This window comes from Mauremys mutica, chromosome 2 (assembly GCF_020497125.1).
Source record: "Mauremys mutica isolate MM-2020 ecotype Southern chromosome 2, ASM2049712v1, whole genome shotgun sequence".
NCBI lineage: Eukaryota > Metazoa > Chordata > Testudines > Geoemydidae > Mauremys > Mauremys mutica.
The window spans coordinates 288,196,861-288,212,220 of record NC_059073.1 but is presented as its reverse complement, the minus strand read 5'-3'; the positions used below and the strand labels follow the sequence as shown (position 1 = coordinate 288,212,220).

General features: G+C 42.7%; 1 protein-coding gene across 1 annotated transcript in view; it reads left to right on the top strand.

Moving 5' to 3' along the window:
• OBSCN (obscurin, cytoskeletal calmodulin and titin-interacting RhoGEF) overlaps nucleotides 1-15,360 on the top strand; it is a 301,099-nt gene that overhangs the window by 59,815 nt on the left and 225,924 nt on the right. Inside the window, 4 exon segments of the mRNA XM_045004158.1 lie at nucleotides 8,785-9,060; nucleotides 9,773-10,048; nucleotides 11,679-11,954; nucleotides 13,142-13,417. Coding sequence (XP_044860093.1) covers nucleotides 8,785-9,060; nucleotides 9,773-10,048; nucleotides 11,679-11,954; nucleotides 13,142-13,417 — 1,104 coding nt within the window.

Sequence of the window (15,360 nt, the reverse complement as noted above, 5' to 3'; positions counted from 1 at the left end):
AAAGTGCGTTTCCTACACTGGTAGGATGTTGGAAAGATGCTCTGATTTATATTTTGTTGACTTCTCTTTCTGGGTCTTTTCTCAAGTTCTCTGCTGACATGATAAAATGGATTATTTCATCTTCTTCTGTTCTTGCTTTGAGCTGTACTGCCATGGAGACTGGGGAGAGTTGGACCAGACTTGGGGCTAGTCTGGAGACACAAGGTCTCTGCAGGTCTCCTGAGGTTCAGATTCTGGGGCTGGAACATGTATAAAATGTCATCAGGCAAAAGCAGCTTAAGCATGTCCAATGCAATCACGTCTACCCTGTCCTCCCCACTGCTGCTCGGCCTGAAAATCACTAGCTCTCCTCTTTCATTCTCTCTTCCTTCCTCCTCCTAATAGCCTCCCTCTCATAGAATCATAGAATATTAGGGTTGGAAGAGCACTCAGGAGGTCATCTAGTTCAATCCCCTGCTCAGAGCAGGACCAACACCAACTAAATCATCCAAAGACACAGACACACACACAGGGATGGCCTGTCCATATAGGCGAACTAGGTGGTCGCCTAGGGTGCCAAGTTAAATGGGGTGCCAAATTCGAGGAAAAAAATCAAATAAAAAAAAATGAAAAAAAAAAATGAAAAAGATGGAAAATAGAAATAACGAAGATGTCATTATTTCAATTCCTGTGTTTGTACAGAGGGAATATGAATTATAATTCATTTGTCTACATTTCTGAGAATTTATTAATATGTCAAGTCTTTTACTTACTGCAAAAAAAATATATTTTAGCAAAAATTTTTTTCAATTTGCGACGTAGGGTCAAGATGACCCACTCTTCAATTTTGATAAGCAATAACTCAGCCACAATGAAACACATCCACCAGTGGCAAGAGCTGCAATGTTAGTGACACCTAACTCAAATATACATCAAGGTCACATAGCCGGAAATTCATATAGAGCGGAGTTATCGCGTGTTGATACATGTCAAACGGTCATTTTAACACATGCCACAGGTAAGTGGTTAAGAATCGAGCGAATACTATGGAAAATTGTGTTTCTTGGTGCCAAAGAATAAAGAATAACATTTTTCAGCATTATAAATCCAAAATGTGAGTATCTTTAAACGTTATTAAACCTTATCGTTATTATCGGGCTGTATAATTATGAACTTTTCTTAGTGTCCTGAGTAGATGGTGCAATTTCTTAGTGAACTTTTCTTTGTTATAACTGGTTCACATGTAATAAATAAGGTCAATAAAAGAAAAGTAACAGTGTTAACACTTAATAGACTACGAAAGTGATGACATCACACTCCAAGCGGGTAACCGTGAGGAAGGAGGTTATTTTCCAAACAACCGGTGTCAGGTTATAACATCGAAAAAAGCCATTTTTTTTCTGTGTAAACGCTGTAACTAACTGTTTTAATAGGCAAGTGAGTGTATATTACTAATCATTGAACCTTTAAGCAGTGAAAAGAGTTGTTGGGATGGCTGCAATATGGTTTAAATTGCCAACCATGTGGTGGGTGTGTCAGCCATCCTTAACGCTATAATGCTTGCAGTCGGGAGCACAGTACATAACAATATTCAAATGCCCCGTGGCAGTGAGAGGAAAAAGAAAACCCTCAGGAGCTGATTATCATAAACGAAAGGCTGAGAAGGAAAAGGACCAAGCAAAACAGCAGGGATCCTTCCTGAAATATCTTCTCTTTAATCCAAATAAAGATGGAAGCAGTTCACAGCATTCCGATGAAGGACTTTTACTTGGAGAAGAGGTTAGCTCACATCTGCATGGAAGCAGTTTGGAACATCAAGATAAAGGTATATTATTTCGAGATGAGGGTAGCTCACATCCACAAAAAAGCAGTTTGGAAACGCAAGACGATGGAAACTTACTTCTAGATGAAGGCATCTCACAGCATCAGACTAATATGGAAGTGGAGAAAATGTATTCACCTTCAGAGAGACATGCAGAAATGGAAGTAAATGAAGTAGAAGGAAGAAAGGACGAGGAAGTTACAAACAAGTTACAATATGGGGACCCAGCTTCATGGCCCAGACATGATGACAGGATGTGGCAAATTGCCATGGAACATGGACCCAAACAAGTTCATGAATTTCCCTTCCCTAAGGATGGAAATAAAAGAAAATTCTGTGCTCAGCATTACAAGAGGAAACTCATTAATGGGGAAGAAATTCATGAAAACTGGTTACAATATTCAGTGTTGAAGGACTCTGTGTTTTGCTTTTGCTGCAAGTTGTTTAGAAATCAAGCAATTGGTACATCACTTACTGAAAATGGTTCGAAGGACTGGAAAAACATACCTTCAATTCTCTCTTCACATGAAAGAAGTACAGAACATTTGGAATGTTTTCAAAATTGGAAAGAACTCGAATTACGATTGAAAAAAGGAAAAGTATTAATGAAGAAAATTTACGTGTGATCAAGGAAAAAGAAGAATATTGGCAACAAATATTAGAGTGTCTGATTGCTTTAGTGAGAGTTCTCGGTGGGCAAAATTTAGCATCCCGAAGCCGCGGTAGAAATGAAAAATTATGAACTGCAGGTAATGGAAGCTTTTTAAAATTTGTTGAATACCTAGCTTTGTTTGATCCAGTCATGAAGGAGCATCTACGTAAAATAACTGATCATGAAACACAGGTCCATTACTTAGGAAAAATATGCAGAATGAGCTGATTCAAATCCTAGCAAATGCTATTAAAAAGAAAATTGTAGAAGCTGCCCATCTGCAAAATACTTTTCAGTAATACCGGACAGTACACTAGATGTGAGTCATGTTGAACAAATGACGATGATCATTCGTTTTGTGGATGTGGAAATGTCTGCTGATGAAGATAATGTTGAAGTCCTCATAAAGGAACATTTTTGGGGTTTTGTACCACTGAAGGAGACGACTGGAGCATTTAAGACTGAAACTATTCTACAAGAGCTTGAAACAATGTAATTATCTGTTGAAAACGTACGTGGCCAAGGCTATGATAATGAGAGCAACATGAAGGGTAAAGACAGTGGTGTGCAAAGGACAATGATGGAAATCAATCCTAGGGCCTTTTTCATTCCTTGCAGTGCGCATTCTCTGAATTTGGTTGTCAATAATGCTGCTAGATGCTGTTTGGAGGCAAGCAGTTTCTTTGACCTGGTGCAATGTGTTTATGTGTTTTTCTCAGGCTCAACACTCCATTGGGAGATTCTGACTTGTCATGCCCTAACTGAAATTTCTGATGCTACTACCTTTACTGGATCATCTGGCAATACGGCACGCTCAGATGCAGAAGCTCTTGCAAATGGCCTTTCCAAGTTCAAATTTGTGACTTCACTCATTTTGTGGTATAATATCCTTCTCGAGATTAACCTCACTAGTAAGCAGCTATTTGCATAGCTGAAGTCGAAGTATCTTAGTTCAACTTACCTGGCCATCCTCATGAAGGTGGGTCGACTGCTGCGGCTCCCCCGTCGACTGCGCTTACTCCTGCTGCCGAGGTGGAGTACGGGCGTCGATTAGCGGATCGATTTATTGCGTCCAGACAAGATGCGATAAATCGATCCCCGATACATCGAACACTATCCGCCAATCCTTAGAGTTGGTAGGGCAACTCCCACCTTTTCATGTTCTCTGTGTGTGTATATATATCTCCGTACTATATGTTCCATTCTATGCATCTGATGAAGTGGGCTGTAGCCCACGAAAGCTTATGCTCAAATAAATGTATTAGTATCTAAGGTGCCACAAGCACTCTTGTTCTTTTTTCTTAGATCAGCAGTAGACACACTCATTTGCACACACATACTGTGTGCAAAAAATACATATTTTGCGTACTGTGTTCAAAAAATCCCCTCCCCAAGTCCTCAAATGTGTGGCAAAGTGAACAAAAATGGATACATGTGTGTGGCTGGAATGAGCAGTGAGTTGGATTTCACAAATGCGTTGTGCGCACATCTTTCATCCAGCTCTCCTCCCCTACCCTGCTTTCGTCCAGTGCCGGTGGCATCTAGCATGTTCTCTAAATGGATCTGGGACCCATGGGAATCTTAAGAAGGTGGATGTACGAGGTCAGCTCTATTCTCGGAACAATGAGTAATGACCCAAGCAGATTTTTTTCTTTCAAACATCAGTTGATTTTGAGCCTCTGGACATTTTAGGAACTAGATTTTTCTGTCACTCTGACAGTGATGGGGTTTCTTTTGGTATCTTAATAATTTTGCAAGCAGTTCAGATGTCCAGTAAATAGCAGCTAAGGCCTCACACTGACATTGATATGCCTGACATATCCTGAGCCATTTCAGAATAAACTGAAAATAAGATTCAATTGGATGGAAGTGATGGGAACATCTGCCGGTTTGATTTAGCACCTGCCAATATTCTCCAGCTTTTTGCCGCTCCAGAAGCCTCTGGAGCCCCATGGCATCAATGGCAAATAATGAGAACAGCAAACAGTCCCTGATGCTGAATTTTATTTTCATAAAACAGTTCAGCGCACAGTTTTGAGTAACAAATAGATTCCTTCAAATCCAAGTCTCTTTGTGGATAATTAGCCAGTTGAAAGAGGGATACACTAGTCAGATAAATTGTTTGCAATAAACAGTTTGAGCAGCAATGGTGTTAACCCTGAAGACTAATGATGATGGTTTGAATGACAACATTACTGTTTCACTTCTGATCATTTCAGCAGAAATACCATCTGCTCTGGAATTATAGGTGCAAAGAATATCAGCACTTCCCTCCCATAATCTGACCCTTGCTATCTGTCAATATAATCAATCTCTTCTTCTCATCTCTTTGGTCTCTTATCCATTTCATCTACTCTATGTTATCTGTCTTTCCCCTGTCGGTGAAGTATCAGGTATAAGCCACTGCCAGAAGCAGGCTACTGGTGATCCAATCCAGCACAGTTCTTACTGGACATTAACAAAAACCTCCCAATGATTTATTTGGTATTAGGTTAGATTAGGGACAGATTCTGGGTGGGCTTCTGCAGGCGCGGTAGATGACAGAAAATTCTTTCTCCTCCCTGTGAACCCACACAGGGGCAAGGTGCCATGTAGTTATAATGCTACCCGTAACTTAGGGAGCAGTACTGGGGAGACCTGGGTTTGAGCCCCAGTGGGACTTACTGTGTGTACCTGGGCTAAATCACTACCCCTCACTGCATCAGTCTCCACAGGCTGTGGAACATAAAGTGCTTTGCAAACATGATGTGCTCAGTGTGGTTATTTATCAAGGGAGAAATTAGGATGGGGGGTAACAATTCATTAATAAACTGTAAGAGCAGAAGAGACCATTATGATCACCTTGTCTGCTCCCCAATTAAAACTGAAAAGACAAAAACTAACTTCCACCTGGCAGAGGCAGTTGTGCTTAATTGCTTTTTACTTTATAGAAAGAAGGTCTCATCCCCGGATCCCTGTGCTTGTATGTCGTATGCCCCCTCTCTCTCCTTCATACTTACTGTCTGTTTAGATCGTAAGCTTATCAGAGCAGGCACCATGTCTCCCTACGTGTTTGTACAGCACCGGGCATAACGAGACACTAATCCTGACTGATGCCTTTGGGTGTTACTGTAACACAAATAAATAATGTTTTATTAGACACACAAAGGAGCCACAGTGTTGGGAGGCCATGGGCCCTGCTACTTCCGTGTCCACTAGGGGTCCAAGCCAATATGGGGTGCAGCTCCAGTGTAAAGAGTGTAACCTTTGCTGCTCCTTCATCACCCCTGGAGACATTCTGCTTGCCTCAGTCTTCTGTAAGCAGAATGCCTTTGGGAACTGCTGCCCCAACACGGTGTATCTCTGCTCCCTGCTAACACTGCTGTGGCGTCAAGTGCACCATAACCCACTGGCCAGTGTGTTACATGTTCAGAGAAGGTGAGTCTGTTACAGAGCTCGGCCACAGAGGTTTGGCTCTTTAGCTCAAGCTGTAGCAGCTTGTGCCTTTAGCTCGGGAGGTTCCCTAGTTCAGTCAGCCAAGATGGCCGCTGTTGCACTTCAGTGGGGCTCAGACTAGGAAGGAAGCTTTCGGAGAGGAGAACGCAGAGCAGGAGTTGATTTAAAAAAAAATGAAAGTGTGGTGGGGACTCTGAAAAAAACCCTGATGGTCTGCAATTGCAGATGCAAGGCCCCAGAAAAATTCTGAGCGGTAGCCAGTGGATAAAATGGCTGCCCTGGCCAGCCCTCAGAATGATTGAGTGCTGTTTGCATGCGAACCCCAGTGTTTCCAGTTCTCTTTCAAACAGGGTGACTTCAGAGCTGCACGGGATAATGCGGCATCCTACCCCTCCCGTGTCATAAATCAGAGAGCACTATTCAGTTACTGCTGGGTTTTGCAGACATTCGACTGTAACATGACATGCAGATCCATCAGCAGCTCACTGGAAAACTGATCCAACCTTGAAAGTCAGGAAGGATTTATCAGTTCTTTTTCAGTGGCTGGTGCTTTAGTTGCAGAAATCTTTATTTTTACTGGATTCTCCAGAAATGCAGTGACTTTCTGGGTCTTAATTTGTCCGGTTACCATTGCACTCACATTGGTTTTCACAGTTCTTATGCACCAGGGCTCCACTGGAAGCACAAAACCTTTCCTTTTAAAGGAGTAAATATTCAGTGTCACACACTGGGATAGACTCATGGACTTTAAGATCAAAAGGGATCATTATGATCATCTTGTCTGACCTACTGTGTATTGCAGGACACAGAACCTAGCCCACCCACTCCTATAATAGACTCCTAACCTCTGGCTGAGTTACTGATGTCATCAAAACATGGTTTAAATACTTCAAGTTACAGCAAATCCACCATTTACACTAGTTTAAACCTGCAAGTGACCCATGCCCTATGCTGCAGAAGAAGGTGAAAACCCTCCAAGGATATAGCCACTTGCCCTCCTGTTCAGGGAAACAAGAACTGAGCATCTATAACCTTGTGCACTGGACCATATATGGGCACCAAGGAGCTGGTTCTGCAATCTACATGATTTTAAAGTTAATTGTACACAGTGAATGCTCATAAAATCCTAATGTAGAGGGGCCAGATCCTCAGCTGGTGTAACTCATCATAAGCAACTTCTGTGGAGCTACATTGACATATGCCAGCTGAGGATCTGATAATATGTCTATTTTCTCAGCGAAATGTAATATCTTGCTTAACTTTAAAAGTATTTCTGTCCCTTTCTGAATTGTAAGGGTCATATTCATTCCTAGTATAAATCTAGTGAAGTCAGTGGAGTTACCCTTGGGATAAATTTGACCCTAGCAGAGTCACTAAATTATATTGACTGGCAGTTAGCAAATGTATTCACAATATATAACATCCCCAATATTAAAGGAGAGAAGTCAGACTTAGGAGGTGAAATCATTAATCTGTAATATGTATGGCCTGTTACTTGATCATTCAGCTAGATGACATCCAGTTATGTGAGCTGTTTTGTGAATTGTTGTGTTAATATATACATGTCTAGTCAGTCCATATTCACATAGGTCTAACATTCAGACCAGTGTTAACTGGGCCACTTTTTTTGGCCCTGTAATTCTGAGTGCAAATAACTTGCATCCACAGTAAAACATTTAGATGTCTAAGTACGGACTGTCTCTGTAAATCAGTTTAAATGTGTGAATAACCTAAATTGCACAAGCAGTTATGTGTAGGCACAAAGAGTGGATGCAAAAATGGAAGCCACTGTTTAAAAATCTGTCCCTAAATACCTACTGCCCAGTTCCCCTCTCCCATACATCGATTGTACACTAGTGAAATCTTTAGACTTCAGTGCAATCAATTCTGATTTACACTGGTGGGAAAGGAGAATTGTACCGCTGTCCATGTATGTATTAATGCAGACCATAAATCAACATATAAATGAAAAGATATAAAACAACAGTAAGTACAATATTCAGGAAGAAAAAAACTGTTCCATATAAACCACCCTCAGACAGGCAATGAGAACTATGGCATAAATTGTGGGGATTATCAAACAGTGACTTGCTAGTCATTGGTTAGCAAGATGGCTGACCATATTCTTTAAATGGGTATATTTAGTTTATCATTTATTAGCCGTGATAGCCTTTCAGTGCCAGTTCATTTGCTGAGGTAAAAGTATTAAGGTTCTACTTTGGGAGTAAAGGTGTTTAAATACTTTATTTGCTGCCAAATATACTAGATACATTAAGGTAAAATCGCCCGGCTGCACTGCTAAATGTATCATGTGTGTCTCAACATTAATAGATTTTGAAGTGCGGAAAGAAACTGCCGTGATCATCCAGTCTGACCTGCATCACCCAGGCCAAATAATTCCACCCATTAATTCCTACATTAAGCCCATATTTTGTGATTGAGTTAGAGCATATTTTCTAGGAAGATACCCAATCTTGATTTAAAGACTTCAGATGTCAGAGAGCTGACTTCAATGGCATGTTACTAGACCACAGCAGCACTGCAAATGTGATGGAGTTGGCTTATCCCCTAGAAAATGGACCAAAAAAAAGATCCCAAACCCAACAACAAGAACAACAACAAAAGAAACATTTTTTGGATGTTAATATTGGAAGCTGGAAAATATGCAGGGCTGCCTACTTAAAGAGCATCAAGATACCAAGGATTTGGAGAAACCTAGGGAGTGTGTGGTAGAGGGTTCATTTCTAACATGCTGTTAATGGAGTCTGGAACTATAAGAACGATGGTTCATCAAACGAATGACTGTATTCTGTTAAAACACTAGATACATGCAACAGTCCATTGGCCATGATAGATTTATTCCTTCTGTGGTTTTTCTTTAATTTCCCCATTCCAGAACCTGAAGAAGTGTTTGCAAACCAGGAGAAGGTGCAGAAGGAGGTGAAGGCTGCCCTGACAGAGAGCACCACCTTGAGCTGTGAGGTGGCCCAGGCCAAGACTGAAGTGAAATGGTACAAGGATGGGAAACTGATCACCTCCAGCAAGAAATTCAAAGTGGAGTCTGAGGGCAAATCCCGGCATCTGGTCGTGGAGCAGGTGGAGAAGAAAGATGCTGGAGAGTACACCTGTGAGGCTGCAGGCCAGAAACTGACCTTCAAGATTATCATCACAGGTGGGAGGGATTGTTTCCTTTCTACTCATGCACTGATTTGTTGCAGTTGTTGAGTAAAGCATTCTAGAGTGAGAGGCACTTCCTACATTGCTGGCATATCAGCTCTGAGTGAAGGAGGCTTTTGAGGGGACTTTGGGTTTTGCCACCATATTGTGTATAAATTAACAGAGTATGTAGGTATAATGAGGAAGCTCCTGAATCTTCTTAGTCGGTAGGTGTTTTGCAGGAATAGCATAACATTTTCCAAACTAGGTTGGAACTCCGAACTTATACTTGGTATCCATCAGTGCATCCTGGGTTCTCTGTAATGTCTTCATTTATTTTGAAAAAAATAACAGTGCTCCTCAGAGGGAAGAAATGTTGGTCCTTTCACCTATCAAAGGGGAAGGAAAGTTTTGCAAGGAACATCTCAGCTAAATAAGATAAAGGGAGGCTTGAGAGGATGAATTCATATTTGGATCTGAGATCACTCCAGAGGAATAATGAGAGGTTGAGTCTGGGGATTTGGGGTGGATTATTATAAAGGAGAGGTGCTGGCAGGTCCATAGTTAAGGTTGCACATGGACTTACACCGATGGTGGAAGGGGTGAGGCAGAGGCGGGAAACGTGGTGAAAGGTGCCTCGGGGGCAGAGATGTCAGCGCCTCCCTCTGTGAACTCTGGATGGCATCAGTGAGGAAGTTTAAGCCCTTTTAATTTCTTTTCCATGCCAGAGAGAGAGGACGTATTTGCAAACCAGGAGAAGGTGCAGAAGGAGGTGAAGGCCGCCCTGACAGAGAGCGCCATCCTGAGCTGTGAGGTGGCCCAGGCCAAGACTGAAGTGAGATGGTACAAGGACGGGAAACTGATCACCTCCAGCAAGAAATTCAAGGTGGAGTCTGAGGGCAAATCCCGGCGTCTGGTCGTGGAGCAGGTGGAGAAGAAGGATGCTGGAGAGTACACCTGTGAGGCCGCAGGCCAAAAACTGACCTTCAAGGTTATCGTCACAGGTAAGAAAGAATATTTTCGTTCAACGTAAGGGCTCTGAGTCCAGAGGGCTGTTAAAGAAATTATGGGTTTTGTGACAATATTGATAAAAATTTACAGAGTAAATAGGTAAAATGGGGAGGTGCCTGAATTTTCTTAGTCAGTGGGTGTTTTGCAGCAGCAGCGTAACAATTTCCAAACTAGTTTGGGATTCTGAAAGTCTGCATGGACCATCTGAGCCACACTGGCTTCTCTTTAATGCCCTCATTTACTTAAAAAAAATAACAGCACTCCTCAGAGGGAAGAAATGTTGCTCATGTCAGCTATCAGAGGGGAAGGAAAGTTCCGCAAGGAACATCTCAGTCTAAATAAACCAAAGAGAGGCTTGAGAGGATAAATTCACATTTGGATCTGAGATCGCTCCAGAGGAATCATGAGAGATGGAGTCTGGAGGTGTGGGGCAGGACAGGTGTTGGCAGGTCCATAGTTAAGGTTGTACATGGACTTGCACTGATGGTGGGAGGGATCAGGCAGAGGTGGTAAACGTGAAGCAAAAAGTGTCTCAGATGCAGAGCTGTCAGCTTCTCCCTGCCTTCTCCTTCTCTGATCTCTGGGTGGCATCACATCCGTTAGGGAGATTAAGCCCTTGTAATTCCTTTTCCCTGGCAGAGATGGAAGAGGTGTTTGCAAACAAGGAGAAGGTGCAGAAGGAGGTGAAGGCCGTCCTGACAGAGAGTGCCACCCTCAGCTGTGAGGTGATCCAGGCCAAGACTGAAGTGAAATGGTACAAGGACGGGAAACTGATCACCTCCAGCAAGAAATTCAAAGTGGAGTCTGAGGGCAAATCCCGGCGTCTGGTCATGGAGCAGGTGGAGAAGAAAGACGCTGGAGAGTACACCTGTGAGGCCGCAGGCCAGAAACTGACCTTCAAGGTTCTTGTCACTGGTAAGAGAGAGTATTTTCTTTCAACTTAATGGCTGATTTGCTGCCATTGTTGATTAAAGCATTGTAGAGTAAGATGATTTTCCTGCTCTGCTGACACCTCAGCTCTGATTCCAGAGGGCTTTTGGGTTTTGCCACAATATTGTGAATACATTTGCAGAGTAAGCAGGTAAAATGGGAAGGTGCCTGAATGTTCCTAATCAGTGAGTATTTTGCAGCAGCAGCATAACATTTCCCAGACAGGGTTGGGATTCTGAATGTCTGTTTGGCATCCATATGAGCCACCCTGGCTTCTCCTTAATGCCACTGTTTCACTTGCTGCTTAAAGGGAAAGAAGATTGGCATCCATTTAGGTTTCTAAGGTGAAGAAAAGGTTTGTAAGGAAGATGTTGGTGAAAAAACGAAAGGGAGTCCTGTGCCGATAAATTGAGATCTGGATCTGAGGTCACTCTCCAGAGCAATAATGAAAGTTTGAATGTGGGGGTTCAGGTTGGTTTATTATGAAGGAGACACCCTACAGGCTCCATAGGTAATGTTGAAATTGTACTTGTGGCTATATCGTTCAGGCTCTAGCAAAGTGGGGGAGACGTGCAGAAAGCAGCCTAAAGAAGCAGAGCTGTCAGCTTCTCCTTGCCGTCTCCTTCTCTGTTCTCTGGGTGGCACCGCATCAGTGAGGGAGATTAAGCCCTTGTAATTCCTTTTCCCCAGCAGAAATGGAAAAGGTGTTTGCAAACCAGGAGAAGGTGCAGAAGGAGGTGAAGGCCGCCCTGACAGAGAGCGCCACCCTGAGCTGTGAGGTGGCCCAGGCCAAGACTGAAGTGAAATGGTACAAGGATGGGAAACTGATCACCTCCAGCAAGAAACTCAAAGTGGAGTCTGAAGGCAAATCCCGGCGTCTGGTCGTGGAGCAGGTGGAGAAGAAAGACGCTGGAGAGTACACCTGTGAGGCCGCAGGCCAGAAACTGACCTTCAAGGTTCTTGTCACTGGTAAGAGAGAGTATTTTCTTTCAACTGAAGGGCTGATTTTCTGACGTTGCTGGTTTAAATATTGTAGAATAAAGTGTGTTTCCTACACTGGTAGCACGTTGGAGAGATGTTTGGTTTTGCCATGATATTGATAAGAAATGAACAGAGTAAGCAGGTAAAGTGGGGAGGCAGCTGAATCTTCTTAGTCGGTGGGAGTTTTACAGCAGTAGCATAAAGTTTCCAAACGATGTTGGGATTCTGAACATCTGCATGGCATTAATGTTACCATCTTTGAAATGAAAAAAAAAATGGCACCTGCCCACACAGAAGGCAAACCTCAAGTAACCCTAACCACAAGACAACTCTGCAATCCCCCTTCAACAGCAGCATATAGTATCCAGAGAGAGAACACATATAGATAAGATTGATAACATCGCATGTCATCTCACTGTTGCGTGAGTCAAACCGTGTCTCTCAGTCACACGTGGCGCACTTGTGTGTTGGTGGGCAGGCAGCTGCTGTATTTTCAACACCTTTGATCTGTTATTGCTTAACCTGCGGAACTGGGAACAGGATCTTTAGGTGGACACAGAAACTTTTAACATTAGATCTCCCATTGTGTTAGGATAATCATGCAAATCCTTAGACCCACGTAAAAAACACCTGGGAGACTAAATTATTTTTCTGGCAACTGGCAAATCTATAAAACAATGGGCAGGCCGGTCAAATATCAGCCAGGTGGTAACCCTACCGGGAATCCACCCAAGCCACTCTGGCTTCTCTTTAATGTCTTTATTTACTTTTAAAATATAACAGCGCTCCTCAGTAGGAAGAAATGTTGCTCCTTTCAGGTATCAGAGGGGAGGGAAAGTTTTGCAAGAAACATCTCAGCAAAATAAACTAGAGGGAGACTTGAGAGGATAAATTTACATTTGGATCTGAGATCGCTCCAGAGGAATCATGAGAGGTGGATTCTGGGTGTGTGTGTAGCATTATTATAAAGGAGAGATGCTGGCAGGTCCATAGTTAAGTTTGTACATGGACTTGCACTGATGGTGGGAGGGATCAGGCAGAGGTGGTAAATGTGAAGCAAAAAGTGTCTCAGATGCAGAGCTGTCAGCTTCTCCCTGCCTTCTCCTTCTCTGTTCTCTGGGTGGCATCACATCAGTGAGGGCGATTAAGCCCTTGTAATTCCTTTTCCCCAGCAGAAATGGAAGAGATGTTTGCAAACAAGGAGAAGGTGGAGAAAGAGGTGAAGGCCGTCCTGACAGAGAGCGCCACCCTGAGCTGTGAGGTGGCCCAGGCCAAGACTGAAGTGAAATGGTACAAGGACGGGAAACTGATCACCTCCAGCAAGAAACTCAAAGTGGAGTCTGAGGGCAAATCCCGGCGTCTGGTCGTGGAGCAAGTGGAGAAGAAAGATGCTGGAGAATACACCTGTGAGGCCGCAGGCCAGAAACTGACCTTCAAGGTTCTTGTCACTGGTAAGAGAGAGTATTTTCTTTCAACCGAAGGGCTGATTTGCTGCCATTGCTGGTTTAAATATTGTAGAATAAAGTGCGTTTCCTACACTGGTAGCATGTTGGAGAGATTTTTGGTTTTGCCATGATATTGATAAGAAATGAACAGAGTAAGCAGGTAAAGTGGGGAGGCAGCTGAATCTTCTTAGTCGGTGGGCGTTTTACAGCAGTAGCATAAAGTTTCCAAACAAGGTTGAGATTCTGAACTTCTGCATGGCATTAGTGTTACCATCTTTGAAATGCAAAAAAAAAAAAAAAGGCACCTGCCCACACAGAAGGCAAACCCCAAGTAACCCTAACCACAAGGCAACTCCACAATCCCCCTTCAACTGCAGCTCATAGTATCTAGAGAGAGAACACATATAGATAAGATTGATAACATTGCTTGTCTCCTCACTATCGTGTGAGTCAAACCATCTCTCTCACACACACACGTACCGGGCAAATTAGTACCTTGGTATTGGACAAATTAGTCGAAATAATAGTTAAGAATAAAATTGTCAGACACATAGAAAAACATAAACTGTTGAGCAATAGTCAACATGGTTTCTGTAAAGGGAAATCGTGTCTTACTAATCTATTAGAGTTCTTTGAAGGGGTCAACAAACATGTGGACAAGGGGGATCCGGTGGACATAGTGTGCTTAGATTTCCAGAAAGCCTTTGACAAGGTCCCTCACCAAAGGCTCTTATGTAAATTAAGCTGTCATGGGATAAAAGGGAAGGTCCTTTCATGGATTGAGAACTGGTTAAAGGACAGGGAACAAAGGGTAGGAATAAATGGTAAATTCTCAGAATGGAGAGGGGTAACTAGTGGTGTTCCCCAACGGTCAGTCCTCGTGAGGTGGCAAAGTTTGCAGATGATACTAAACTGCTCAAGATAGTTAAGACCAAAGCAGATTGTGAAGAACTTCAAAAAGATCTCACAAAACTAAGTGATTGGGCAACAAAATGGCAAATGAAATTTAATGTGGATAAATGTAAAGTAATGCACATTGGAAAAAATAACCCCAACTATACATACAACATGATGGGGGCTAATTTAGCAACAACGAGTCAGGAAAAAGATCTTGGAGTTATCGTGGATAGTTCTCTAAAGATGTCGACGCAGTGTGCAGAGGCGGTCAAAAAAGCAAACAGGATGTTAGGAATCATTAAAAAGGGGATAGAGAATAAGACTGAGAATATATTATTGCCCTTATATAAATCCATGGTACACCCACATCTCGAATACTGTGTACAGATGTGGTCTTCTCACCTCAAAAAAGCTATTCTAGCACTAGAAAAGGTTCAGAAAAGAACAGCTAAAATGATTAGGGGTTTAGAGAGGGTCCCATATGAGGAAAGATTAAAGAGGCTAGGACTCTTCAGCTTGGAAAAGAGAAGACTAAGGGGGGGTATATAAAATCATGAGTGATGTTGAGAAAGTGGATAAGGAAAAATTATTTACTTATTCCCATAATACAAGAACTAGGGGTCACCAAATGAAATTAATAGGCAGCAGGTTTAAAACAAATACAAGGAAGTTCTTCTTCACGCAGCGCACAGTCAACTTGTGGAACTCCTTACCTGAGGAGGTTGTGAAGGCTAGGACTATAACAATGTTTAAAAGGGGACTGGATAAATTCATGGTGGCTAAGTCCATAAATGGCTATTAGCTAGGATGGGTAAAAATGGTGTCCCTAGCCTCTGTTCATCAGAGGATGGAGATGGATGGCAGGAGAGAGATCACTTGATCATTGCCTGTTAGGTTCACTCCCTCTGGGGCACCTGGCATTGGCCACTGTCGGTAGACAGATACTGGGCTAGATGGACCTTTGGTCTGACCCGGTACGGCCGTTCTTATGTTCTTATGTTCTTATGTGTTGGTGGGCAGGCAGCTGCTGTATTTTCAATACCTTTGATCTG